We start from the raw sequence: 27,567 nt of genomic DNA, 5'->3' as shown, positions 1-27,567 counted from the left end.
AATGTTAAAGCTGAAGCTCCAATCCTTTGGACACCTGATGTGAAGAACTGACTCATTTAAAAAGACCCTGATGCTGGGAAAGATTGAAGGCAGGAGGAGAAGTAGTCGACAGAAGATGAGATGGTTGGATGGCATCACTGAATTGATGGACATGAGTTTGAATAAACTCTGGGAGTTGGTCATGGACAGGGAAGCCTTCTGTGTGGCAGTCCATGGAGTCACAAAGAGTCAGACACGATTGAGTGACTGAACTGAACTTAAGGAATGGAAACAATCTGTCTATTAAGAGATGAGTATATTAACTTTCTTCTATATATGTGCATGTATATACACATATATATACATATATACATATATACATACATACATACATACATACATACATACACATATGGAGAAAGCAATGGAACCCCACTCTAGTACTCTTGCCTGGAAAATCCCATGGGTGGAGGAGCCTGGTAGGCTGCAGTCCATGGGGTCACTAAGAGTCGGACACGACTGAGCAACTTCACTTTCACTTTTCACTTTCATGCATTGGAGAAGGAAATGGCAACCCACTCCAGTGTTCTTGCCTGGAAAATCCCAGGGACGGGGGAGCCTGGTGGGCTGCCGTCTGTGGGGTTGCACAGAGTCGGACACGACTGAGGCGACTTAGCAGCAGCAGTAGCACATAGACATATATACATATATATCACTCAACTCTAATAAAGAAGGAAATCTTGCCATTTACAACAACACAGATGGACCTTGAGGGAATTATGCTAAGTGAGAAAAATCAGACAGAGAAAGACTAATACTCTAGGATCTCAATTATATGCAGAATCTAAAAAACCAAACTCAGAAAACAGATGGATGGCCAACAGAGGTAGGGGCGGGGAGTAGGGGAAATACATGAAGTTGGTCAAAAGGTAAAAATCTCTTGTTATAAGAAAATAAATTCTGAGGATATAATGTACAGCCTGGTGACTATATAATACTATGTTTATATTTGAAAGTTGCTGGGAGTAATCTTAAAAATTTTTATCACAAGAAAAAATTGTAATGGCTTGAAGTGATAGATATTAACCAGACTATTTGTGGTCATCATTTTATAATATATTCATGTATCAAATCATTATATTGTATAGCACAAACTAATACAATGCTCTATGTCAATTATATCTCAATAAAGCTGGAAAATAAATAAATAAACAAAATACCTCTTCTGTGCCCCTGGAATCATTTCCTTATCTCACAAAGATATATACTTCAAAGTCACAAAGAAAACTTAGTTAAATTTCTTTATTTTTCTTTTTAGTCCTACTTCCCATTGAGTTGACCCACATTCTTATTTTTCTTACCCTAAATCTTGAGAGATTTGAATAAAATGTGTATGCCTGTGAAGACATTCAGCCTAAGATGGAAACTGAGCCAACTTAAAGTCTTCCAAGCTTGATTTTAATATTGGTGATCATAATTTATAGTAGCATAATAATAACCATTTATTGAGTGCTTATTACATGCCAGGCAGTAGGTAAACACTTGCATGCACTGTTTCATTGAATGTTTGCAATAAATCTGTTAAATTTTAGATAAAATTATTATCCTCATTTATAGTAAAAATACTTTGGCCACCTCATGTGAAGAGTTGACTCATTGGAAAAGACCTTGAGGCTGGGAAAGATTGAGGGCAGGAGGAGAAGGGGACGACAGAGGATGAGATGGCTGGATGGCATCACTGACTCGATGGACATGAGTTTGAGTAAACTCCGGGAGTTGGTGATGGACAGGGAGGCCTGGCGTGCTGCGGTTCATGGAGTTGCAAAGAGTCAGACACGACTGAGCAACCGAACTGAACTGAACTGATGGTTAAAAGGAACTGAGGTTTAGAAAGATTAGGTTAATTAGCTTGATTAAAGTCAGCCTACTAAGAAATTAACAGAAGTAGGATGTGGCACCATATTTAGTCTAATATCAGTGTGCATCCTCTCAAACACAGTGCTATATGTTTAAGTCTCCCACAGTAATATTAAGGAATTACTACAGATGTTGGGATATCTTTCTCTACATTCCCAATATGGTTTATAAATTCCTCAAGCAATGAATATTGTCACTGTGGCTACTATTGCCACTATTAATATAGCATCAATAACAATGACCCCTGCATGTTTATCATACCCACCACACTTCTGGAATATTTACACATTTAATCTTTACAGCTACCCTACAAAGTAAGTGCAAAAAATCCTAGTTCTTCATAATAGGATTCAAAAATCTTACAGAGTTTAAGGAATCACTTTCAGGTTCCATAGCTATTAACCCAACGTTTGATCCAGGTCTGCCTCCAATACCTATCCTTTCAAACCTCTGAGGGTAACCTGACCATGACACTTCTCATCCAAATGAAGTTCTTACTAATTTAGTTGGCATCTTAGTTGCCTCTTGACTTTCTCCAAGGGTATCACTCTCCCTTCAAATGGTTGTCTCACACAACTGAGAAAAATACCCTAGGTTGGAGTGGATCATTCTCTTGTCCAATGAAATGGAGAACGGTGTTTCCCATTAAGAAACTTCAAGTAATGTCATCATTCATTGTTATTACCTTTTTTTCCCTCTGAACCCATTCTCTTAAGAAAACTTACTTCTCTGAAATGAGGTTCATAAATTACTACATTACTTTAAAAGTTATGTTATTATTAACAACAATCCATTGTGAAGATCTTCAGGCTCTTATTTCTCAAGCAAATTACATAAAAGTTGGCAGCCAGAAGGGAATTTATCCTTCAAACATTTGCCCTAAACAGTGACTCGTTTGATCTGGTTTAGTTAACTCCTGGGTTAGTAAAAAAATTTTAAAAAAAGGAGTAAATAAAGATTTACATGTCATTGGGTTGACATGTCAGTCTGTCCTGAATAAATGTTAATTGACCCCTGAGATGCCTGAGAATTGTTGACTATTGTTGCAAAATTAGACCAAAGATAAATTCCAAGATACAATGATCTTTTTTGGTTGTCTCAAGTTAAACTGCTATTGATGGGTTACCATTTGAATTCACTTGATAACACAGAATTTGAGTTTTGATGATCTTGCTGAGATATTATTCCCTTGAGCAAAATGTTCTGCACTGTTTTAATCAGCCTAACTAGTTCTGCGGAAAACAGAGCAGCCAGTTGAGCAGAAAACTGGAGAAGGAATAAAATGTCAGATACACCAAATAGATTTTGCTTGCCAGCAGCAAGGGAAGAAAGACTCAGAAACTGGGGACAGCATTTCCCTTTCTAAAATATGCTCCATTCTGAAGAGCATTGGATTTTGCAGGAAGAAGGTAGAGCAAATTTCAAAATTAAACAGATGATAAACAGAATCACTTCACTGCTGACAAATGGTCTGCTCTCCCTCTTGCCTGTCCTGAGTTTAACAAATTCTCAAAGGAGATCCTGTCATTAGGAAGTAAAACACTTTCTCAATAAGCCTGATCTTAAGTTACCTTATAAGTAGGAGAGGAAGTGTGAAAGGAAAAACAAACAAAAAAGAAATGAAAAACAAAAGGACTGAAAGAGATGTATACTTAATAGTCCAGATCATGATAATCTCTTCAGTATAGTTCAGTCGCTCAGTTATGTCCGACTCTTTGTGACCCCATGGACTGCAGGACGCCAGGCTTCCCTGTCAATTACCAACTCCCAGAGCTTGCTTAAACTCATGTACATCAATTCAGTGATGCCATCCAACCATCTCATCTTCTGTTGTCCCCTTCTCCTCCTGCCTTCAATCTTTCCCAGCATCAGGGTCTTTTACAATGAGTCAGTTCTTCTCATCAGGTGGCCTAAGGATTGGAGCTTCAGCTTCAGTGTCAGTCCTTCCAATGAATATTCAGGACTGATTTCCTTTAGAATTGACTGGTTTGATCACCTTGCAGTTCAAGGAACTCTCAAGAGTCTTCTCCAACACCACAATTCAAAAGCATCAATAATTTCTGTTAGCATTTAGCAAAAGGAAAAGCTAAAAGGGCAGCAAGAGGAAGTGCCCTCTTTTTCTGCAACCATCTACTGCAGAAGCGGCCCGCATCTAACAAGGAAGGCTCTGAGGGTTTGCACTACTGTGCACATACCCACATTTGACATAAGGGCTATATTTTTGCTGAAAATCTTGTTTGCTGAATCTAATCTGTCTTGTTGAAAAAAACACCTTCTGCCTGCTGTGCATGATTGTTTCTGGCAGCTTGAAAATGCCCAGGCCTTGAAACAGAGTGAAAGTCTTTCTTTCATGGGGCCTTGGAGCATCTCTCCATGATAAACTTCATGCTTCAGAAAATAACTATAGTAGAAATTCTTCACAAAGGGAATTCATGGCAATTATATTCTAACCTGAAATAAGATAAGAATCCTAGCCACATTTTTCATTAACTCTGTGGACTTGGCCTCGTAATTTACCCTCCCGGAGTCTCAGACTTCTCATCTGGAAAGTTGTGATAATAGCACCTACTTTGTGGCATTGGCTTGAGAATTTGATAACATGTCACTTCAGTTGTGTCTGACTCTGCAACCCTATAGACTGTAGCCCACCAGGCTCCTCCATCCATTGGATTATCCAGGCAAGAATACTAGAGTGGGTTCCCATATCCTCTTCCAGGAGATCTTCCCAACCCACGGATCTAACCTGCATCTCCTGTGTTGCAGGTGGATTCTTTTATTGCTGACCCACCAGAGAAGCCACATGTACAATATATGTGCTCATAAAATGATATCTGCCTCTACTATTATTATCAGTGTTCACGTTTATTTATGACCATTTTCTTTTCTAGGAGTTTGGTTCCTTTTTTTTTTCTATTAAAAAGCTCTTTTAAAAGCACATGTGATCAAATGAGTGAATTATTCAGAAATACCAAGACATGAGATCTGGGAAACAGCTTGGGTGCATGTTAGGTCACTTCAATAATGTCCAACTCTGTGCAACCCTGTGGACTGTAGCCTGTCAGGTTCCTCAGTCCATGGGATCCTAAAGGGAAGAATACTGGAGTGGGTTGCCATGACCCCCCTCCAGGGGACCTTCCCAACCCAGGGATCGAACCTGCATCTCCTGCATTGGCAGGCAGATTCTTTACCTCTGGTGCACCTGGGGAGCGCCTAGGAAATAAAGTGAAAGTGAAAGTCGCTCAGGCGTGTTCGACTCTTTGTGACCCCATGGACTAAACAGTCCATAGAATTCTCTAGGCCAAAATACAGGAGTGGGTAGCCTTTCCCTTTTCCAGGGAATCTTCCCAACCCAGGAATCGAACCCAGTTATCCCGCATTGCAGGCAGATTCTTTACCAGCTGAGCCACAAGGGAAGCCCCCTAGGAAATGGTGTACCTCATAAAAAAGAGGCAATATGCTGAATTGAGGAGAAACTTTTAAAAAATTTTACTCTAAAAGAGGTAGATTATCTGATAGGTTTGAACACCTGGAAAGCTGTTAAGATTTAGTTATTAACACATAGAAAGTTAAGCAAATTTAACTTGGTAAGTTCTTAACTCTAGAAAATGAAAAACATGTCCAAGAAAGGAAACATGATGACGGTTCTGCTGATTCTGCAGTTAAGGTTATTTACATTGCCATAAAGATGAAAACTGAATTGTGTTAATAAAATTGCATTATAACCATAATGGGACAATTAGTGAGGAGAGAGATGAATCCAGTAAAATAGAAAATCAACCTATAAGGTCCAAAGTTGATGAATCAGGACACAGCAACATAAATATATTGTGTAAAAATATAATAATAGATGCCAGAAGAAATGTTGAAAAAAAGCGGAAAGTATTGGAGTTGTTTGGAGAGCAGGGTGGTGGGGAGAGGGTTAGAATAAGGAGTGTGGGTATTATAATAAACTTTTTTATTGAGTGAAAGATTCCTTAAATTCTATGCTTGTCTGCTCAGTCATGTCCAACTCTTTGCAACCCCATGGACTGTGGCCCACCAGGCTCCTCTGTCCGTGGGATTTTCCAGGCAAGAGTACTGGAGTGGGCTGCCGTTTCCTGCTTCAGGGCATCTTCCTGACCCAGGAATCGAACTCATACCTCCTGCATCTCATGCATTGGCAGGCGGACCCTTTACCACTGCACCGCCTGGGAAACCCTTTAAATTCTATAGTACTTTATAATTTTCAAAAGTTTCATGTATGTTATCTCATATAATCAAAATCCTTTTATTTATCCCCTATTCCTATATTGCCATTTCCCTCCTCTCCCTTTCCGTCTTCCTGCTGGTAACCACTGGTTTGTTTTCTGTATCTGTGAGTCCGCCTCTCTTCTTTGTTCTATTCATATTTTTTGTATATTTAGATTCCACATATAAGTGATTATAAAGTACTTGTCCATCTCTGTCTGACTTACTTCACTTAGCATAAAGCCCTCCAAGTCTATTCATGTTGCTGCAAATGGCAATACTTCATTCTTTCTCATGGCTGAGTAGTATTCCATTGTATATACCACATCTTTATCCTTCTGCTGTCATAAGTTTTTAGTGCCATTTGACTTTTTAAAGGGATGAACATAATATTGTGATTAAAAATGAAACTTTTTTAAGAAAAGAAATACACATTTGAGATATAATGGACATCCCATACACATACACACACACACACACACACACATATTGATAAACCCAAGTGTATGAAAAATCTACACAATCTAATCTTTGTAATATTTCCTGAGCCAAAATTAAAGAAGGAAATGAGATCTATCATCTAATGACTAATACAGGATTTGGTAGTTTGGATGAAGTGTGTATGTGTTCAGTCACTCAGTCGTATCTGACTCTTTTGCAACCCCATGGACTATAACCCACCCAGCACCTCTGTCCATGGGATTCTCCAGGCAAGAATGCTGGAATGGGTTGCCATTTCCTCCTCCAGGGGGTCTTCCTGACCCAGGGATAGAACCCACAACTCTTACTGTCTCCTGCATTGGCAGGCAGATTCTTTACCACTAAAAACACTTTTAAGTATTTTAAACATGCAATCTCCTAGTAGCAATCAAATATTAATTAAATTAATAAATGAATTATTTCAAGTTTCAATGATAATTCTGCTGAAGGGATAGTAACAAGAATATTTAAAATGGCCATGGTGGGAGAAAGTCTGTGATAAGGAGAGAAGTCATGCATATCTAACTAAGATTGCTAAACTTTTGAGGCAGTGGTTCCCCTTCAGAATTTGGCACAAAATCAATATTATTTCTCCAAAATTTTTCAAATAAAGTTAATTCTGTCACTGCAGTTCTTAAAGAGACTAGGCAAAAAAATAAATAAATAACAGTCAAGGAATGTTGAAAGTAAGTAACAAAGCACAATTGCTTTTCCTCTTGAAATGGCTTTTCATGGATCTTTTAAGAAGACTCCAAACCACTGACTTTTGAAAATCAGCTTGCAATTTCATGCATACTATCTACAGTTGTCCAATTCACGTAACCACACCCAGAATGTAGGATGCACTGGTGCCAAAGTGCTGTTTCCAAAATATAAATATTGCAGTGCTGAAAGACGGCATTTTCTTTTTCCTCACCAAGGCAAGAAAAATGCAAAGATAAATGTCATTAATTGTTCCAGACGTTTCCCTTTAGTGAAATACAAACTATAAACATCAATACCACATTCCACTAATAGCTTCAAGCATTGGCTTAAAGCATCATTAATTTTACATTTGTAAAAAGGTCTGAAAGTGTATACCTTGCATTTTACTGAAAGGTTCAGTCTATAAGTCCTCCTTGTTGCTTTCATTCTAAATAGCAACACAAAAATGTAGTACTTGCATAAGTGTAAATATATATTTATTCATATATGTATCATAACATAAAGTTATATAACAGAAAGTAATAGGAAATTAGATTCTAACCATTTTCAAGGTTTCATTTTCCAGGTGGGATGTTATTTTTTTCATTGATTTTTTTTTTAATAGCTTGGTTTTAAATCTCTCTTGTGGGATCAACACAAGGCAGAATGAAAATAAGCTCTGTGGAAGGCAAATGTGTCATTGGAAGAGATGTAATTCTTTATTTAAATAATTGTCCTTTTATTTTTCAACCTGTTTTTGGGAAATAACCTATAATGCTCCTCTTCTGGTTAGGATCATGTTGTTTCTTTGCCCCCACATGATGCTATTTTTTTAAAATGATTGCAACTCCTTTTAATAATTCTACCCCCCCCCATTATGTTGATTTACTATTTGGGCATACAGTGAGATGTCAAGGAATTTTGGCATTCACAGGGAAGTAATTATGTTGATTTAGCTCCAGTTTTGGATTTTAGCTTTCTAACCAAACATGGAAACTTGTGAGGTTCCTTAAGTCACAAAAATTCTCTTACAGCAAGAATTCTTAACCTGTGTCTATAAATTTCCAGGACATCTGTAGACAGACTTTAGGAGGACTGCATAATCTCTGACACTATAAAAAAAAAAAAAAGAAATTCTGTGTACTTTTTGTGAGAAAGAGATCCAAACCTTTTACCAGACTATTAGAGATGTCTGTGTTTAAGAACTAGCATTCTATTCGGCGTGCATGCTGTACTAAGTCACTTCAGTCATGTACAACTCTGTGCGACCATGTGGACTGTAGTCTGCCAGGTTCCTCTGTCCATGGGATTCTCCAGGCAAGAAGACTAGAGTGGCTTGCCATGACCTTCTCCATGGGATGTTTCCAATGCAGGGATCGAACCCACGTCTCTTACTATCTCCTGCATTGGCAGGTGGGTTCTTTATCACTAGTGTCCCTGAGAAGCCTGTTCTACTGGGTACTTCTAGTTAAATCTAATTTTAAAAGGCCTCAGTTGGTGGCAGTGGTTTCAGAATTATTTTCTTCCAATGCTCTTTTCAAAATCGAATTTCAACAACGTGATATGTAATACGCAAACCCTTCTTTTAAAAAGACTGCATAAGAATCTTAGGCATAAGCATTGATTATCCATAGTCCTTCCTTACTTTACCTTAGAAATTTACAGATTAGTGAGTACCTTCATGTTAATTTTAATTTTGACAAGAATTAGGGTTTAAGTTTTTCAGCTTTTTATTTCATGCAACCTATGGGTGAATTTAACTCAGATGACCATTATATCTACTATTGTGGGCAGGAATCCCTTAGAAGAAATGGAATAGCCATCATAGTCAACAAAAGAGTCCAAAATGTAGTATTTGGATGCAATCTCAAAAATGACAGAATGATTTTTGTTCATTTCCAAGGCAAATCATTCAATATCATGGTAATCCAAGTCTATGCCCTGACCAGTAATGCTGAAGAAACTGAAATTGAACGGTTCTATGAAGACCTAGAAGACCTTTTAGAACTAACACCCCAAAAATATGTCCTTTTCATTATAGAAGACTGGAATGCAAAAGTAGGAAGTCAAGAAACACCTGGAGTAACAGGCAAATTTAGCTTTGGAGTACAGAATGAAGCAGAGCAAAGGCTAATAGAGTTTTGCCAAGAGAATGCACTGGTCATAGCAAACACCCTCTTCCAACAACACAAGAGAAGACTCTACACATGGATATCACCAGATGGCCAACACTGAAATGAGATTGATTATATTCTTTGCAGCCAAAGATGGAGAAGCTCTATACAGTCAGCAAAAACAAGACCGGGAGCTGACTGTGGCTCAGATCATGAACTCCTTATTGCCAAATTCAGACTTAAACTGAAGAAAGTAGGGAAAACCACTAGACCATCCAGGAATGACCCAAATCAAATCCCTTATGATTTTACAGTAAAAGTGAGAAATAGATTTAAGGGACTAGATCTGATAGAGTACCTGATGAACTATGGACAGAGGTTCGTGACATTGTACAAAAGATAGGGATCAAGACCATCCCCCAAAAAAAGAAATGCAAAAAAGCAAAGTAGCTGTCTGAGGAGGCCTTACAAATAGCTGTAAAAAGAAGAGAAGTGAAAAGCAAAGGAGAAAAGAAAAGATATAAGCATCTGAATGAAAAGTTCCAAAGAAAAGCAAGGAGAGATAAGAAACCCTTCCTCAGCGAACAATGCAAAGAAATAGAGGGAAACAATAGAATGGGAAGGACTAGAGATTTCTTCAAGAAAATTAGAGCTACCAACGGAACATTTCATGCAAAGATGGGCTCAATAAAGGACAGATATGGTATGGACCTAACAGAAGTAGAAGATATTAAGAAGAGGTGGTAAGAATACACAGAAGAACTGAACAAAAAAGATCTTCATGAACCAGATAATCACCATGGTGTGATCACTCAGCTAGAGACAGACATCCTAGAATGTGTAGTCAAGTGGGCCTTAGGAAGCATCACTATGAACAAAGCTAGTGGAGTGATAGAATTACAGTTGAGCTATTTCAAATCCTAAAAGATGATGCTGTGAAAGGGCTGCACACAATATGTCAGCAAATTTGGAAAACTCAGCTGTGGCCACAGGACTGGAAAAGGTCAGTTTTCATTCCAATCCCAAAGAAAGGCAGTGCCAAAGAATGTTCAAACTACCGTACAATCGCATTCATCTCACATGCTAGTAAAGTAATGCTCAACTTCTCCAAGCCAGGCTTCAGCAATACGTGAACCATGAACTTCCAGATGTTCAACTTGGTTTTAGAAAAGACAGAGGAACCAGAGATCAAATTGCCAACATTCGCTGGACCATAGAAAAAGCAAGAGAGTTCCAGAAAAACATCTACTTCTGCTTTATTGACTATGCCAAAGCCTTTGACTGTGTGGGCCACAATAAACTGTGGAAAATTCTGAAAGAGATGGGAATACCAGACCACCCGACCTGCCTCCTGAGAAATCTGTATGCAGGTCAGGAAGCAACAGTTAGAACTGGACATGGAACAACAGACTGGTTCCAAATAGGGAAGGAGTACGTCAAGGTTGTATATTGTCACCCTGCTTATTTAACTTATATGCAGAGTACATCATGAGAAAAGCTGGGCTGGAAGAAGCATAAGCTGGAATCAAGATTGCCGGGAGAAATATCAATAACCTCAGATATGCAGATGACACCACCCTTAAGGCAGAAAGAGAAGAAGAACTAAAGAGCCTCTTGATGAAAGTGAAAGAGGAGAGTGGAAAAGTTGGCTTAAAGCTCAACATTCAGAAAACTAAAATCATGGCATCTGGTCCTTTCACTTCATGTCAAATAGATGGGGAAACAGTGGAAACAGTGGCAGACTTTATTTTCTTGGGCTTCACAATCACTGCAGATGGTGATTGCAGCCATGAAATTAAAAGACACATACTCCTAAGAAGGAAAGTTACGACCAACCTAGACAGCATATTAAAAAGCAGAGACATTACTTTGTCAACAAAGGTCCATCTAGTCAAGGCTATGGTTTTTCCAGAGTCATGTATGGATGTGAGAGCTGGACCATAAAGAAAGCTGAGCACCAAAGAACTGATGCTTTTGATATGTGTTGGAGAAGACTCTTGAGAGTCCCTTGGACTGCAAGGAGATCCAACCAGTCCATCCTAAAGGAGATCAGTCCTGGATGTTCATTGGAAGGACTGATGCTGAAGCTGAAACTCCAATACTTTGGCCACCTGATGCGAAGAGTTGACTCATTTGAAAAGGCCCTGATGCTGGGAGGGATTGGGGGCAGGAGGAGAAGGGGATGACAGAGGATGAGATGGTTGGATTGCATCACTAACTCAATGGACATGAATTTGGGTGAACTCTGGGATTTCGTGATAGACAGGGAGGCCTTGTGTGCTGCGGTTCATGGGGTCACAGAGAGTCAGACACAACTCAGTGACTGAACTGAACTGAGAGTTTAAATTTCAGATATAGAGCTCATGACTTGAACTATGTCAAAAAAATGTATGGTAATAGCTTCATACATGGGATATTGCAGACTGGCACAAACTCAGAAAGGCATAGGCTGATAAGGAGACATTTGCCCCAAATTCGACTGCTGTTTAATAAAAATTATATCTCAAATTAAATAAAGCTGTTACAACTCTGTAAGATAGGCCAGATGTGAAAAAATTCCATTAAAGACAGAATTTGGTAAATTAGTCTCTCTTACTAAGGTACCTCACCTAGAAATGTAAACTGAATTAAGAGGCATTGTAACAGATTTTTAAAGGTCCTGGGAGAAATGGACTGTCTTTAGATATCACTTCAAGAGACATATTACCCTAGGCCCTCTTATCAAGAACAAAATAAGGATTGGAGCATCAAGGGAAAGATGATACTTTCTAAGAAATTGTACCTCTTCCTTTGTGAATAGGTTTATGTGATTACGGAAGTGGATCAGGGCCCATGGTGATCCAGGCATTGTTGTAGTGGTAGCACCACATTTTTGTGCATTCAGACACAAACTGACATTCTAGTGCTTGCTTCCTTGGGAAAAGCCAGAATGGTGCCTGTCTGGACCAAGATCCCACAGATGACCTTGTCCTGCAAACCCTCATACACAAAGCCTCCTCTTGGTGACCATGGCCCTTGCCCTAAGGCAGAGACTGTCAACTAGAGCCAATATGTCCTCTATGGTGCATTTGGCAATATCTGGGGACATTTTTGATTACCACAACAAGGGCGATATTACTGGCATCCAATAAGTAGCTGCTAAACAGCTTACAGTGTACAGGATACTGCACCCCCAACAAAGAATTCTCTGCCCCACTGGGTCAATAGTTTCAAGATTCAGAAATCCTGTCCTAAGACTTTTTCCCCACTCTGCAAGATCACAGAGGCATGCACTATTCAGAACCACATTTTTTACTGGGCCACTAGAATTTAATCAGTTTGAATGCCTTGCAAATTGTACTGCTTTGGGCAGAGTGCAGTGAAAAAATATTCTAAAATGTGCCTCCGCCTTCCTGGTTAACACCAACTCCTTTCTCAAAAAAAAAACAAAAAACATAGCACTAAGTCATGTCTGACTCTTGCGATCCCTTGAACTATAGCATGCCAGGCTCCTCTGTCCATGGGATTCTCCAGGCAAGAATACTGGAGTGGGTTGCCATTTCCTTCTCCAAGGGAACTTCCTGACATCAGCAATTGAACCCAGTCTCTCGCATTGCAGGCAGATGCTTTATCGACTGAGCTACATAGGAACCCAAATGCAAATTAAGTGTCACCTCCTACACGAAACTATTTCCTATTTCATCATCACCTTCCCCACATAGTACTTATAGGCTTACCCCAATAGCAGCTCTGTTCAAATTACTTCCTATTCCCCTACTAGATTACAAATTCACTGAAAGCTATGTTTGTTTATTTTAAAATCCTTGTGTCTTCGCGCTTACTAGAATGCTTAGCACATTATAGGTACACAGTAAATATATGTGGAAGAAAAGAACAAGGCTGGAGGACTGGCTTAGACTCTGAGTACCTACCTCCAAAATAGGTTTACTCAAGACTGTTTTAGGGATTGCCCTGGTGATCCAGTGGCTAAGACTCTCCATTCCCAATGCAGGGACCCTGGGTTCAATCCCTGGCTGGGAAACTAGATCCCACATCCACAACTAAGAGCTCACATGCCGCAGCTAATGATTCTGCATGCTGCAACTGTAGACCCAGCACAGCCAAATATCTAAGGACGTCTGACTGCCTGCCCTCCAAGGACGTGAAACTGAGCAATATCTCATTCCTGGCATGTAGGTTCATCAGCATTTTAGTGGAAATTCTTGGCCTACCAGAAGATAGCTGTAATGATGTTTACCTCAAATGCCACAAGACAAAGACTGTAGAGATCATGTTGGGGGCTTACGTCAGAGATCTCCCTAAACGCCTTTTCTTAGAGGAAAGAGTGCAAGGTTGACATGCTACTTTTAATAAGCCTGGTTTTGCAGCCTGTGTTCTATGGAAGTTCTTCCTTCACCAAAGGAGGAAAAAGTAGAGTGAGCTTAATGAACACATGAACAGGGTAGTGAGGTAGCCCAACACTCATCTCAACTAGTAGTCAGCTCACACCAGTACCCATGTACAAATCTACTAAAGGAGCTGACTATGAGCAAGGAGAGTTCTTTTGTTGGCTGCCTATAGAATATATGCAAATCCACAAGTGGGAGAATTAAATTTAGGATAATTTATAAATATGCTTTTGCACTAAAAGCAAAAAAAAAAATTGGATTATAACATGAATAGGCATCAAATTAGAGATACCAAGGGAACATTTGATGCAAAGGTGGGCACAATAAAGGACAGAAACAGTATGGACCTAACAGAAACAGAAGATATTAAGAAGAGATGGCAAGAATACACAGAAGAACTATACAAAAAAGATCTTAATGACACAGATATCCATGATGGTGTGATCACTCACCTAGAGCCAGACATCCTGCAATGTGAAGTCAAGTGGGCCTTAGGAAGCACCACTACGAACAAAGCTAGTGGAGGTGATGGAATTCCAGTTGAGCTATTTCATCCTAAAAGATGATGCTGTGAAAGTGCTGCACTCAATATGTCAGTAAATTTGGAAAACTGGCCACAGGACTGGAAAAGGTCAGTTTTCATTCCAATCCCAAAGAAAGGCAGTGCCAAAGAATGTTCAAACTACCATACAATTGCATTCATCTCACATGCTAGTAAAGTATTGCTCCAAATTCTCCAAGCAAGGCTTCAATAGTATGTGAAACCGAGAACTTGCTGGATTCAGAAAAGGCAGAGGAACCAGAGATCAAATTGCCAACATCCGTTGGGTCATAGAAAAAGCAAGAGAGTTCCAGAAAAACACCTACTTCTGCTTTATTGGCACCTCCAAAGCCTTTGACTGTGTGGATCACAATAAACTGTGGAAAATTCTGAAAGAGATGGGAATACCAGACCACCTGACCTGCCTCCTGAGAAATCTGTATCCAGGTCAAGAAGCAATAGTTAGAACCAGACATGGAAAAACAGACTGGTTCCAAATAGGAAAATGAGTATGTCAAGGCTATATATTGTCACCCTGCTTATTTAACTTATATGCAGAGTACATCATGAGAAATGCCAGGCTGGATGAAGCACAAACTGGAATCAAGATTGCCGGGAGAAATATCAACAACCTCAGATATGCAGATGACACCACCCTTATGGCAGAAAGTGAAGAAGAACTAAAGAGCCTCTTGATGAAAGTGAAAGAGGAGAGTGAAAAAGTTGGCTTAAAGCTCAACATTCAGAAAACTAAAATCATGGCATCTGGTCCTTTCACTTCATGGCAAATAGATGGGGAGACAGTGGAAACAGTGGCAGACTTTATTTTCTTGGGCTCCAAAATCACTGCAGATGGTGATTGCAGCCATGAAATTAAAAGATGCTTGCTCCTTCAAAGGAAAGTTACGACCAACCTAGACAGCATATTATAAAGCAGAGTCATTACTTTGCCAACAAAGGTCCATCTAGTCAAGGCTATGGTTTTTCCAGTAGTCATGTATGGATGTGAGAGCTGGACTATAAAGAAAGCTGAGCACCAAAGAATTGATGCTTTTGAAATGTGGTGTTGGAGAAGACTCTTGAGAGTCCCTTGGACTGCAAGGAGATCCAACCAGTCCATCTCAAAGGAGATCAGTCCTGGGTGTTCACTGGAAGGACTGATGCTAAAGCTGAAACTCCAATACTTTGGCCACCTGATGCAAAGAACTGACCCATTTGCAAAGACCCTGATGCTGGGAAAGATTGAAGGCAGGATGAGTAGAGGACGACAAACGATGAGATGGTTGGATGGCATCACCGACTCAATGGACGTGAGTTTGAGTAAACTCTAGGAGTTAGTGATGGACAGGGAAGCCTGAAGTGCTGCAGTTCATGGGGTTACAAAGAGTTGGATACGACTGAGTGACTAAACTGAACTGATTGCATTATATTGTGCTGTTATTTTGATAAAGCAAATCTAATAGGATTTCAGCAAAATACTTAATGCAATTATCAGTAGAATATTCCTGACATGAGTTGGCATCAGGAAAGAAAGACAGGGCCATTTCAGAACATTCAACTTTATTTTCCATTGACAAACACAACATAAATAACATACATTTGTTAAATACACAGACTACCTATGACTTAAATGGCATCAAAATTCTGATGTACTTTTCAGTCTTTTATTTGTGTCTCCACAATATTGAAGACTACCCTTTCAAACATACTGGAAGATATGTTTAGATATACTTAACATAACTCCTAGAAAAATTTTACATAAAGGTGACGAAAGTTTACCTTCCCATTGAACCCACTGGGATGGAATGCTGAATAGGAGAGGTGGAGAAACATACAATTTTTATACTGAGCTTTACATCATTTATTAAAGTGTCAATGATTTCAATTCTTACTTATATACATTTTGAAAATAATATATTCATTTGTTGTAAGCAGATTAATATCATCAGTGCATATTTTTAATTTGCTTCCTTAGAGAAATGTTCAACTTTATGCCATCTGTACAAAATTGTTTTGTTAAAGAAGAGGGAGAAAGTAAAATATTCTATCTATATATAGGAGGCCTGGGAAGAAAAAGAGTTTGGCAGTCAGTGATGACTTGAGTGAATTAAACATTTGCTTTTACAGAAAAGAACACTGGCCACTCCTCACTTTGTCCTACTGATGTTCAAGTGTATGAAGACAAATGTGGCCCCTTCCTCTCCTTGCTTCTGTGAAATGGCCTAAAAGGATGAAGAATCTTGACAAGTTGGAAATATATAGGTTTTCTTTCATCTCTTTGTCTTTGTTCTCTGTCCCACCCTCCATGTCTATTCCATAGGAGTGTCCTTTCAAAAGCTGAAAGAATACTGAAGTCCATCAGTAAGTCATATGCATTTTCTCCTGCTAAACATTACAGCTTTGATTTCTACAGAAATTGAAAACCATAGAAATAAACTATTTTCATATTAAAGTCTGATGATTGGCAAGCTTTTGGCTAGATATCTGGTTCACTTTAATTAAAAAAGCCAAACTATTCTAATTCTAAAGCAACTGACAGGGACTTCCCTGGTGGTCCAGTAGTTAAGACTCCGTGCTTCCAATGCAGGGGACCCGGGTTCGATCCCTGGTCGGGGAACTAGGATCCCACATGCTGCGGGGTGAGGCCAAAAAAAAAGAAGAAGAAAAAAAAGTAAAGCAACTGACAAAGGAATTTAAGAGCTGATCAAAAAATTTTAGAAGTGCTATCATCTCTAAAATGCTTGATAAGCCTGAAAAGCCTAATTGTACCTGATGTTAATCTCTCTCCTTCTTATATTTACTCCCATAATAAAATTATTTCATTAAAGCAGATATTAAAAAACAGACTCAGATCTGTTTCATCGATTAGTACATTAGCACATTAGAAATGTGAAACCATTCTCTCTCTTAAAAACAATCCCAGCTTCACCAATAGTAAATATTTTTGTTACTTTCTCTCCATGAGAAAATGGATAAACAGGCTGGAGGCAAGGGAGCCAGGGAAACAGTCTTTTTTCAAAAGAAGAAATAAGCATTTCAGTAGATATATGAGTTGTTTATGATCTAAAACAAATTGATGTAAAATTTCTGAAAATAGAATAATTTTCATTCTCAATAAAAAAATGTGTAATCTATATATGAGCAAATATGGTATATACCTGATTGAACTGCATTTCTAAAGAACCAGAATGTAGTAGGCTTGTGATATCATAATATAATGGTTTACAACTCAACTTGTATAAATGGCAAGCCTTTAAATAGAATCCTCACTCAAGATTTATAAAATAGAGACTCCAGAAAATTAAAATTCTTTGCTCTTTCATTATTTAAAAGAGTAAAGAGTAGAGAAGAGTGAGAAAGAAAATGTTAAGCAGCATGTTTTGAAGATATAATTCCATTTGATTTAAAAACTAATTGTTGACCTCCTTTGGGGCAAAAAAACCACCTTACTTCTAGAAGTGCTGAAGTCTTTCACAGATGTGCATAGTTTCAGTTTTCCATTTGTCATTGTGAGAACAAAGTCACCCTGTACTGCTCTTTTTACTTTCTTTAGTTTTATTCAAGGTGGACTCAATTCAAAAAAGGCATTCAGGGAAGGCATGTGAAAGATTTTACTTAATAGCTACAACAAGAATCATTATAAAATTGAAACCTTTTGGGTGAGAGTAATCCAGGGGTAAGGAACTTTCACATGTAATTAGTATCCATATACATGATACCAGTATAATGGAGTTCTAATTTTTAAATTTGCCATAATTCTCTGTTTCGTGGTTCATGTGTAATCACTACCTGTTAGTTGTCTTAGAGTTTTGAACTGATAGCACCTTCTTAACAAATGTGCATGTGAGTTTTAGTTTGATATTCAAATTTTGTAAATAGACTATATCATAACCTCCATTATGAAACATCATAGACGTATGTCACCTCTTATTAACATTGTATTGCAACTCAGAAAACAGTTCTATCAATATAGCCACAGTATTAAATACTCTTTATTTAAAAAAGTGATATAATCTCATTCATAGAACAATTCTGTTCACTTATTTAGACCTCAGCTTTAGCAGATTTCAGACATACACAATCACAAAGACAGCAATAAACAAGTAGTTGTGAAGATATGGCATGCTTGATGCCCTAAACTTTTTACAGAGGTAAATCAAGGAAACTTCAGTTAGTCCGCAATAAACTTTTAATATGTTTGTAGTAATAAATACTCTACAGTCTCTCTGCGTCACTCACCTTCTAGTAACCTGCATATTTCAAAAGAAGCTTTCGGAATTAAGTATGAAAATAAATGGGCAATATATGTGTTTAAAATTTCAAAGAATGAGATTTTTCTATTTTCTTAGCTGACTATTTTCTATTTTCTTAGCTGATCCCAATACAAAAGGGCTAGGATTATCAACATGGGGAAGACTGAAAACATATCACTAACCTGGGGTCAAAACCAACAAAAACATATAAAGTATTAAATAAAAGGCTTAATTCTTGAAAATTTAAGAATATTGCCACAGATTGTCCACCTTATTAAGATAGTGTTTTGTCAGAGTTTTTAGTTTGTCTATTACTCAATGCCAGTGTGTTTTCAGGGTCTTTTACAGTCAACTTTTACATGAGCTTCTAAAATTTTGTTCCATAACATGGTCAAGAGGTCTTTTATATAATAAATAAGTGTTCAGTATATATGTGTGGCTTTAAATTGGCAATCATTTGAATCCGGCATGATTAAATGCTTATGTTTGCTTAAAATGACTTGGTATACAGCTTAGGCAGATTTGCTAAATCCTGGGATAACACATTTAATTTCTTCAATTTAAAATATTTTAAAGATATCTACCATACTTATTTCATTTGAAAAGTAAACTGTTATTGGTTGACATGTCATCATTCTCTTCTGTGATACAACATAGCTGAATAAATTCACTGTGTGGAAAATTAGCTTTGTAAAATCTACAACAGTCAATATTACATCTATTTTTACATTGCATTTACTTCTTTTTATTTGGTTTCCTAGGCCTCCATTTTTTTAAACCAGTATTGAGAAGTTTTGGGATTGTCATAATTTATGCATGCATTTTTGTCCTGCCCAAAACTAAGTATACTCGAGTAAACTTAAAGACTAAGGAACTTAAATTTGGAAACCGATATACTCTTCTGCAGTGACTTTAGATGTTTACTTCCTTACCACATTGAGAGCTTCTGAACATCCTGAAATCTAACCTCAACTATCATCCAAAGGTCAATATCATTTAGGACTAACATTTCTTACCAGGTTTTTCATGTACTAACACGTCACATGGTGTTTACATAATTCTTCCTTTCCACTTCCTTTTCAAGCTTGTTCAGAAACTGCCATCAACCACAGCTACCATATATCCCTGGGCAGGAAACTATTCCATAGTTAAGCATGAGTTTCAGGTTGTTTTGTCTTTTTATGAATTTCTGTGGTCTGATGAAAAGTGATATTTCTTTGACTGTCATCTCAATTACCACTTGGGAGTAGTAGTTTCTTAAATTATTAGTACAAATGATTTACTTTGTCATGAAGCAATATGATACTCAACATTTGAAGATAAATTTGTATTTCTGTAATTAAACAAGCAGAGTTCATTCACTTTATCAGCTCAATGGTCTATAAAGTCATGAAGCACTTCAACCATATAGTGGGACCCCACTGATGTGCACCTGGTTTTGGCAGATAATTATTCATTCATTCACTGAACAAATAGTCATTGACCACTTTCTATATTCCTAGTGCAAGGTGCTGGAAGAAATAACCCATTCAAGCTCACACTACTCGAATCTATGCTATGTGTATGTGTCTAAACCTAGGACCTAAGGCCTTGTCATTATAAGATCATTTAAGTACACTTTTTTTTAAAGTATGTAGTTTTGTCTCATCCTCCACAAGGTGACTTGTGGGATAATTCAATTCCATGGTATAGAGAAATTTTTAAATGTCCTTTTAGCATAGGTTATTTGTCATCATTTTTTCCCCAAAACCTAGAGTAGTGGAACCACCATGAGGTACATAAGCACTCTCAGCAGATTTTGCCTTCTCACTCAATTTGACATGATCATTTAAATTGATTCCTCCTAATTGACTTAGCCTGGTAAACATATTAATCTAATAGACATTTTTCACCTCTTAAAATTAATTCTTCCCCCGATGCCTACTGAATACACACACAAAAAGGTAGCTACTATAAAGGAGTATAAATTTCAAGTTTCTTAAAACTGGGAAAACAATAAAGGAAAAAGCAAGTTAAACTCTGAATGAGAAACAGTAAGTTTGCAAAACAAGTGCTCTAAAGAGTACAAAGAACATTTTATGTAGGTCTGATTCGAAAGATTGTTATGTTTATTGGGGAGTTGCTTTTATTTTTTTAAGTGTAATTCTCAAAATTTAATGTAGTGACCTGCTTGTGCCAAAAAGATATCAAGCTTGGCTGTCAAGGTTTGTGCACATAAGGAGATACATTTTAATAATAAATATTTAGATAGAAACTTTTAAGAGAGGGCAGAGAAAGTGCTGTGAGGTATCAATATTATAATTTCCTTATCCTATAAATAGGCTAAACTATGGAAAGTCTTTATGGAAGCTTTAAAATATTTACTGGTCTTAGAATAGGAGTTAGTATTTAAATACACAAAAGACTGAAGAGAATACTTTGGGTGGAAAAATCAGGGAAAATAATTAGCTTAAGTACCTATATTTAGGGCTCAATCAGTCCTTAAATAGAATTTTGAAAAAAATCACTTCACTGACTCCCAAGCACAGTTTCATGAATCTTCTCCAGGCTTGTAGGAATTAAAAATGTAATCTAAAGGAAGAACATTTAACAATTTGGATGTTCACAAATTGTCATGTTTGAAATAAATGGAATTAATTGACTCATTCAGATAATGAATAAACCTAATTACCAACCCAACCAAAACAGACTCTGTAAGGTTAGCAGCAAATTTGCATATTGAATGACATTTAAATAACATCAGTATCAATGAATACTGTGACTATGTTATACATTTTTTCATCCTAAATCAAATTTTAAAAAAAAATTTAAGGGGAATGAAAGTGACACAGAAAGAAAGAGAGTAAAAGAGAAAGCAGAAGACCAAGGCCTTTGAGCAAAAATAAACTGTTGCCTTGTCTTCAAATATCTGTGTGTTGAATTCCCCATGTACTCAGTATATTAGAATATTAACTATCCCTATCCGGCCCCCACTACAGACCAAGATCATTTATAAAACAAAAGAAGTGCTTTCACCTAATAAATAATCACACATTCAGCTATATATGGAAGAGACCCCAAAACACTAGACTGATATTAATCTATTTTTCTTTGCTTGTGTTTCAATACTTTTGGCACATAGGGGATTATTAATATTTATGCTTCTGAGACCGTTTAGGCCTTATATCAAAAATTTTGCTTCAATGCATAAATAGCAGCATGCCAGAGATGCCTAAATTCACAGTAAGATTTAGGGCTATTTTTTGCCAAAAGCTGTGAACATGCAAGTTGATTAAGTGTTCTCTTTCATGCTCCTGTCTGTGTTATTTCATTGGATAGTGAGATAGTCGGCACTTTAGGTCCATTATTAAAGTAGCTGGAGACAGCATTTGCTACCTGGCAAAACTTTTGAAGAAGGATCTTTCTTAGCAGCAGATAAACCCAGGGATCCAAGATCTGGTTCAGTGAAGCCAGGCGAACAGCTATTAAGAAGAAGTTGCACTCATCCTGATTTTCTGTGTTTGTCTTGCAGTGCTCAACTGATGTGTGATTGAAGATCATGTTCAACATCATTATCTAAGAAAAAGGAACATATTATTACTCCAAAGAATAATAAAGTCATATGCATCTCCCCACATGGTACTTTGCACATGGTTAGTTTACAATAAGTTGGTTGTTGGATTAAAATGATTAATTCAAGCAACATTTATACTCACAGAACACAGCCCTGAATTATATAAGATATTCCTCTGGATTTTCCCACATTTTTGCCTATTCAACACGAGGCAGATTTTTTTAAAGTACATATTCTCTGGCTCTTGGTCCTTTGGATTTTAGAAGTTGGAAAATAACACATCTCAAAATTAGCCAGAGTCATCTGTCTTGTTGCAGAAAATACCAGTAGGTTGATACCCTAATGGGTCAACACTTAAACAAACCCAAAACATATGTAATCTTAAACTTTGGTAGCTGTAACTGGAAAAAAAAAAAAGACTACCTAAGAAAAGATAGACACAAGAAAGGGGAAAATAGCAGTTGCATATTATTAGTATTATTATTATTGTCATTAGCATTTTCTGAATCCTTACAATTTGCCTGACACTGTGTCAAGTTCTTCATATGCTTTTAATAAATAATAGAAGATAAATACTACTGCCATCTCATTTTTATAATTGTGGAAACCAAGCTTTAATGATATAAAATAGCTGAGTCAGACTTAAACCCAGGTTCACTAACATATGAAAGATAGCATTTTACCCTTCTGGGTCTCTACCCAGTCACTGCACACACACCAGAATGTAAACTTCATGAAGGTAGGATCTGGGCCAATACCTTTTCCCCCACTAGTTCATTCCCAGTACCTAGACTAATAATTAGCAGGTAGTGTTCAATAAACATTTGTGAATGAATATGTGACACATACATGAATATATTAATATATGACATCTATAATATACATAATATATTTATATTTGAATGAATAAATATTTGTGATTTCCATAGGAGAGAAAAAAAGTGTAGATTCATACACATCAGAAAAGATATTCAAGCTCGTTAGTCCATCAGAGAAATGAATGTTATGACAAAGTAAGAAACCATTTTATATTCACTAGTTTGAAAAAAATGAAGCATGACTTTTCCAAATGTTAGTGAGGATGGGGAGCAATACAGACTTGCACACAACAGTACCAAGAGCGTGAGCTGGAGCAGCCACCTCGGAAGACAATCAAGCTCTGTCTCACCTGTTACCTTGCAGAAGCCCCACTCCCAAGAATGCACTGGCCTGAATTCCTGCACCACAGGCTGTGTGCATGACTGTTCATTACCGCATTGTTCATAACAGCAATAAAAAAGCAGGAACAACCCCAAAACAGGCTCACACTTGCAAGCAAAGAAAGGTGCTGACTTTATTACCAGCTCCTAAATTGGTCTTTCTAGACATGCATGGCTATTAAGCACTTCAAATGTGGCTGAAGAAAATTGAGACGTTGAGAAATGTAATGATTATATAATGAAATGATAATATTTTTACATAGTGTGTTAAAATACATTATTAAACTTTGCATCATTTGTTTCTTGTTACTTTTTAAAAACATTTTGTAAAATATTACAAAATTTAAAATTTAGAATTTTAAAATTATATATGTGGCAAGTATTTGTTGTTCACACTATATTTCGACTGAACTCAAAGTGTCGCTTAAGACCAACATTTATTTGGATGGTCTGTCCTCAGGTCATATAACCCAAATTGAAGGGTTTGAAACATCCCAGAGCATCCTAAACACCCACAAACCTACTATCCAGAGCAATGGCACTTACATTCTTACAGTCACCCTGACTCAACACATTAGGGTCACCTGTGAAAGCTTCTTTTGCCTCATCCTCTGCAATGCGGTTTGCTCTTTTTCCAGTCTCAGTTTAGCACTTCCTCTCATCTGATTTATAGTAATAACAGAGACCCCAATAGCACAAACAGATGTCAGCATGACACAAATTCGGCACCCTAGATCCCAGCTCTGTCAAATCCTCACCAGCTATACAAATGTCAACTCGGTCTTACTGAACAGAGTTGTGTGTGTGGTAGTCGCTCAGTCGTGTCCGACTCTTGGCAATCCTATGGACTGTAGCCCGCCAGGCTCCTCTGTGGAATTCTCTGTGGAATTCTCCAGGCAAGAATACTGGCCTAGGCAGCCATTTGCTTCTCCAGGGGATCTTCCTGTTCCAGGGGTTGAACCCAGGTCTCTTGCATTGCAGGCAGATTCTTTATCATCTGAGCTACCAGGGAAGCCCTACCAGGGACAGAGTTGAGTCACAGGTTAATTCTTAAAACAATCACTCGCAAAGGGAATGGAAATGTCCAGGTTTTGCTTATAATATGGGTCCCTAACTGGCAACCCACTCCAGTACTCTTGCCTGGAGAATTCCATGGACAGAGGAGCCTGGCAGGCTATAGTCCATGAGATCGCAAAGAGTTGGACGTGACTGTGCGACTTTCGCTTTTCAATCCCCAGATCATGGACCAGTACCAGTCCATGGCCTTTTAGGAACCAGACTGCACAGCAGGAGGTGGGTGGTGGGCAAGGGAGCCAAGCTTCACCTGCCCCTCCCCTGAGCTCCCCACACTCGCAGTTCCCCACACTCGCATTATCGCCTGCACCATTCATTTCCCCAACCCTCTCCATGTCCCCCATCCGCCCCCTCCACACCCCCTACCCCTGGCCCAGCAGTGGAAAACTGTCTTCCACAAAACTGGTCCCTGCTGCCAAAAAGGCTGGGGTCCACTAGCTTATAAGACAAAACCATTCTCTGTGGCTTGCTTCAGTCCTTGACCAATTTACACCTACTATCTGAACAAAATTATGGCTTTATAAACAAAAAGAAGAGAAAAATGTGTAGACATATAGTCTGTCACTTCTTTCAAAGAAATTTCTCCAAGGGATTTATTCAATAAAAGGAAAAATCAATTGGACAAAAAGTGAATGGTCAATAAAGAAAAATCTAGTAAGAAACTGCAAACATTTAAATCTCTAGTATCAGGAATAAAGCTTAATAAAATACAGGTGGTTGCATAATTATATATATGTATTGAGTTAAGTGAAAAAAAAAGAATGTAAGATAGTATGTATATAAAGTTATATTGTTATTACAATTAAATGTAAAATATGTATTTTGATTTGTGGAAGGCAATGGAATTATTACTATTAAATAATTATTCAATTATTTAAACATTTTTATCTGCATAAAAACATTTCAAACAATTTAGGAAAGTCTTTTGTTTAAAGGAAATGAATTATTCCCTTCATTAATAAATATGAATTATTATAACCAAATTTATTTTAAAGTGAATAATCTAATTAGTATCTTCTGATGCTGACTCATAGCCCTGTGAATTGAACACTATCTCCCACATGTGATTAATGTTTAGGGCCTCAAGATGGGGAGATTATCCTGAATTATCTGGGTAGGTTCAATGTAACCACATGGGTCCTTAAAATCTGAGAACCTTTCCAGCTGTGGTCAGAGGGAGATGGATTCAATAATTAAATATGTTTGGCCATTTACTACTTTTCAGGAAGTGTTCTGAACCTCATCTAAAACGATTTAAGAACTCACATAAGTTACATCTTCATTTTCTTTTACAAAATAAAATATTGAATTTCTCCCACTTTGTATAATCAGGAAAATTCACAAAATTACTTATTAAGATGGAATTTCAATGATTTTATAGTCTTCCTTGATTATTCTAAAATTAATTTTTATGAGGCTAATAATTTAAAATTATTTCATTAGGCTAATACAGGTTTCATATGCCTAACATTGGTTAGTCTACTGTAATTTCCCATAATTTCCTATTGACAATGCAGTGATTATGAAATTATGAAACCAAGCCCTGGAAGCAATACCTGGCACATGGGGAGAGACACTCTAGCTTTTCCCAGAATTCATGACATGTGCAGTATGAAGATAATTGGAATTAGAGGCAGTGAGTGTGATATTACTATTTCCAAATGGCAGCAGGGATGGAAATAGAACTCCTAATTTCTTGTCTAATTGTGAACATAAATGCAAGTTGTTATTTAGTCGCTCAGTTGTGTCTGATTCTTTGTGACCCCATAGCCTGTAACCCGCCAGGCTCCTCTGTCCATGGGATTTCCCAGGCAAGAATACTGGAGTGGGTTGCTATTTCCTTCTCCAGGGGATCTTCCCGACCCAGGGATCGAACCCACATCTCCTGCACTCTCACTTTACCACTGAGCCACCAGGGAAGCCCAAATGCAAGTTAGCATCCGTGAAAATAGCAAGGAAACGAGTCTTCGATGCTCCTTCAGAGCTTCCAGCAGGGAATCCAGCCCTGTGGACACCTTGGTGTCCTATAGGTGTCCTATATTAGACTTCCTTCTATTTACGGAGCTAAACAGAGATTACAATTTTTGCAAATATTTTTTAAATGATCAGACTTCAGGAGAAAAACTCTGACATCAAGATGTAGATTTCTGGTAGATTAATTATTCCTATTAGTCCCATTCTACCAGGGACAAGGGACAAACAAAAAACAGGATGCTTGGCCCCCATGGAAGCTAATTTTTTAGGAAACACACTACACAATTGCTCCTTCAAAATGACCTCATATAACAATCTGGTCAAGAGAGCTGTGAGACCATCTCTGGTTGAAAGGAGCAGTTACTTTTCTGCCTGAATCTTCCCCAGGCTTCATATGACTCTCCCAGGCAGGCCTCTTGCCTCTCCTCTTCCTGGTTATCAGCAGGAAGAGACAGTTCTTTTTGTACCATGATAAGAACGGACACACCCACATTAGTAACCCCTAAATTCTCCATCCCTGGCTAGTGTCAAGGGCAATTACTTTTCTTCATCCTAAAGAAAAAAACAAGATTTGTCCCTTCCCCAGTGAGAATGATCTTTAAAATGTACAAAACACTAACACTAAAAGGAAAACTGTTCTTTGGGTTTTTTGGTGTTTTTTTTTTTTTTTTTTTTTTTAACCACGCTGCATGGCTTGCAGTATCTTAGCTCCCTACCAGAGATTGAATCAGCCCCAGCAGGGAAAGCATAGAATCCTAACCACTGAATCTCCAGAGGGTCCCTGGAAGACCGTTTTTAATATTCTGCATTTGGATTTCATTTTACAGCAGTAGGATTTTTAAACACACATTTAAAAACCTTCAGTACTTTATTTCTTGGTTCAAAAATGCCTTGGGTTATAGACTACATGTATCTATTGAAGATGATACATAAGAAAATCCAGAAAAATTAACTTGTGGGGAGGGAATAAAACTTTTATTTTTCCCTTATGCTCTATTATGTGGTTTTTATGATTTCCAGATTATTCCTAATATAAGTGTGTAAAAGAACTTTCCTTACAGCCAGTTTCATCTATGCTGCTTTGTTTTCTGTAATTCTCTGTTGTCAGGCTACAGGAGAATAAACCTGCTTTACTGGAAACTCCCGGTACAGTGTGATAAATGTGCTATGTTATAATACACTCA

The 27,567-nt window shown here is 37.7% G+C and overlaps 1 protein-coding gene across 8 annotated transcripts in view; it reads right to left on the bottom strand.

Annotated features, from left to right (window-relative positions):
- Positions 1-27,567, bottom strand: part of PTGER3 (prostaglandin E receptor 3) — a 237,919-nt gene that overhangs the window by 174,678 nt on the left and 35,674 nt on the right. For 6 of the 8 annotated variants that reach the window (XM_043878849.1, XM_043878852.1, XM_043878856.1 and 3 more), the window contains exon 2: positions 21,959-22,138. In XM_043878849.1, coding sequence (XP_043734784.1) covers positions 21,959-22,138 — 180 coding nt within the window. Of the gene's footprint in view, positions 1-15,873; positions 16,977-21,958; positions 22,139-27,567 lie in introns of those variants that run through there. The other 2 variants (XM_043878850.1, XM_043878854.1) reach the window with 2 other exon arrangements.

The sequence above is a fragment of the Cervus elaphus genome, chromosome 20 (genome assembly GCF_910594005.1).
Source record: "Cervus elaphus chromosome 20, mCerEla1.1, whole genome shotgun sequence".
NCBI lineage: Eukaryota > Metazoa > Chordata > Mammalia > Artiodactyla > Cervidae > Cervus > Cervus elaphus.
The sequence above is the reverse complement of the archived record's forward strand: the minus strand, read 5'-3'. Positions and strand labels throughout refer to the sequence as shown.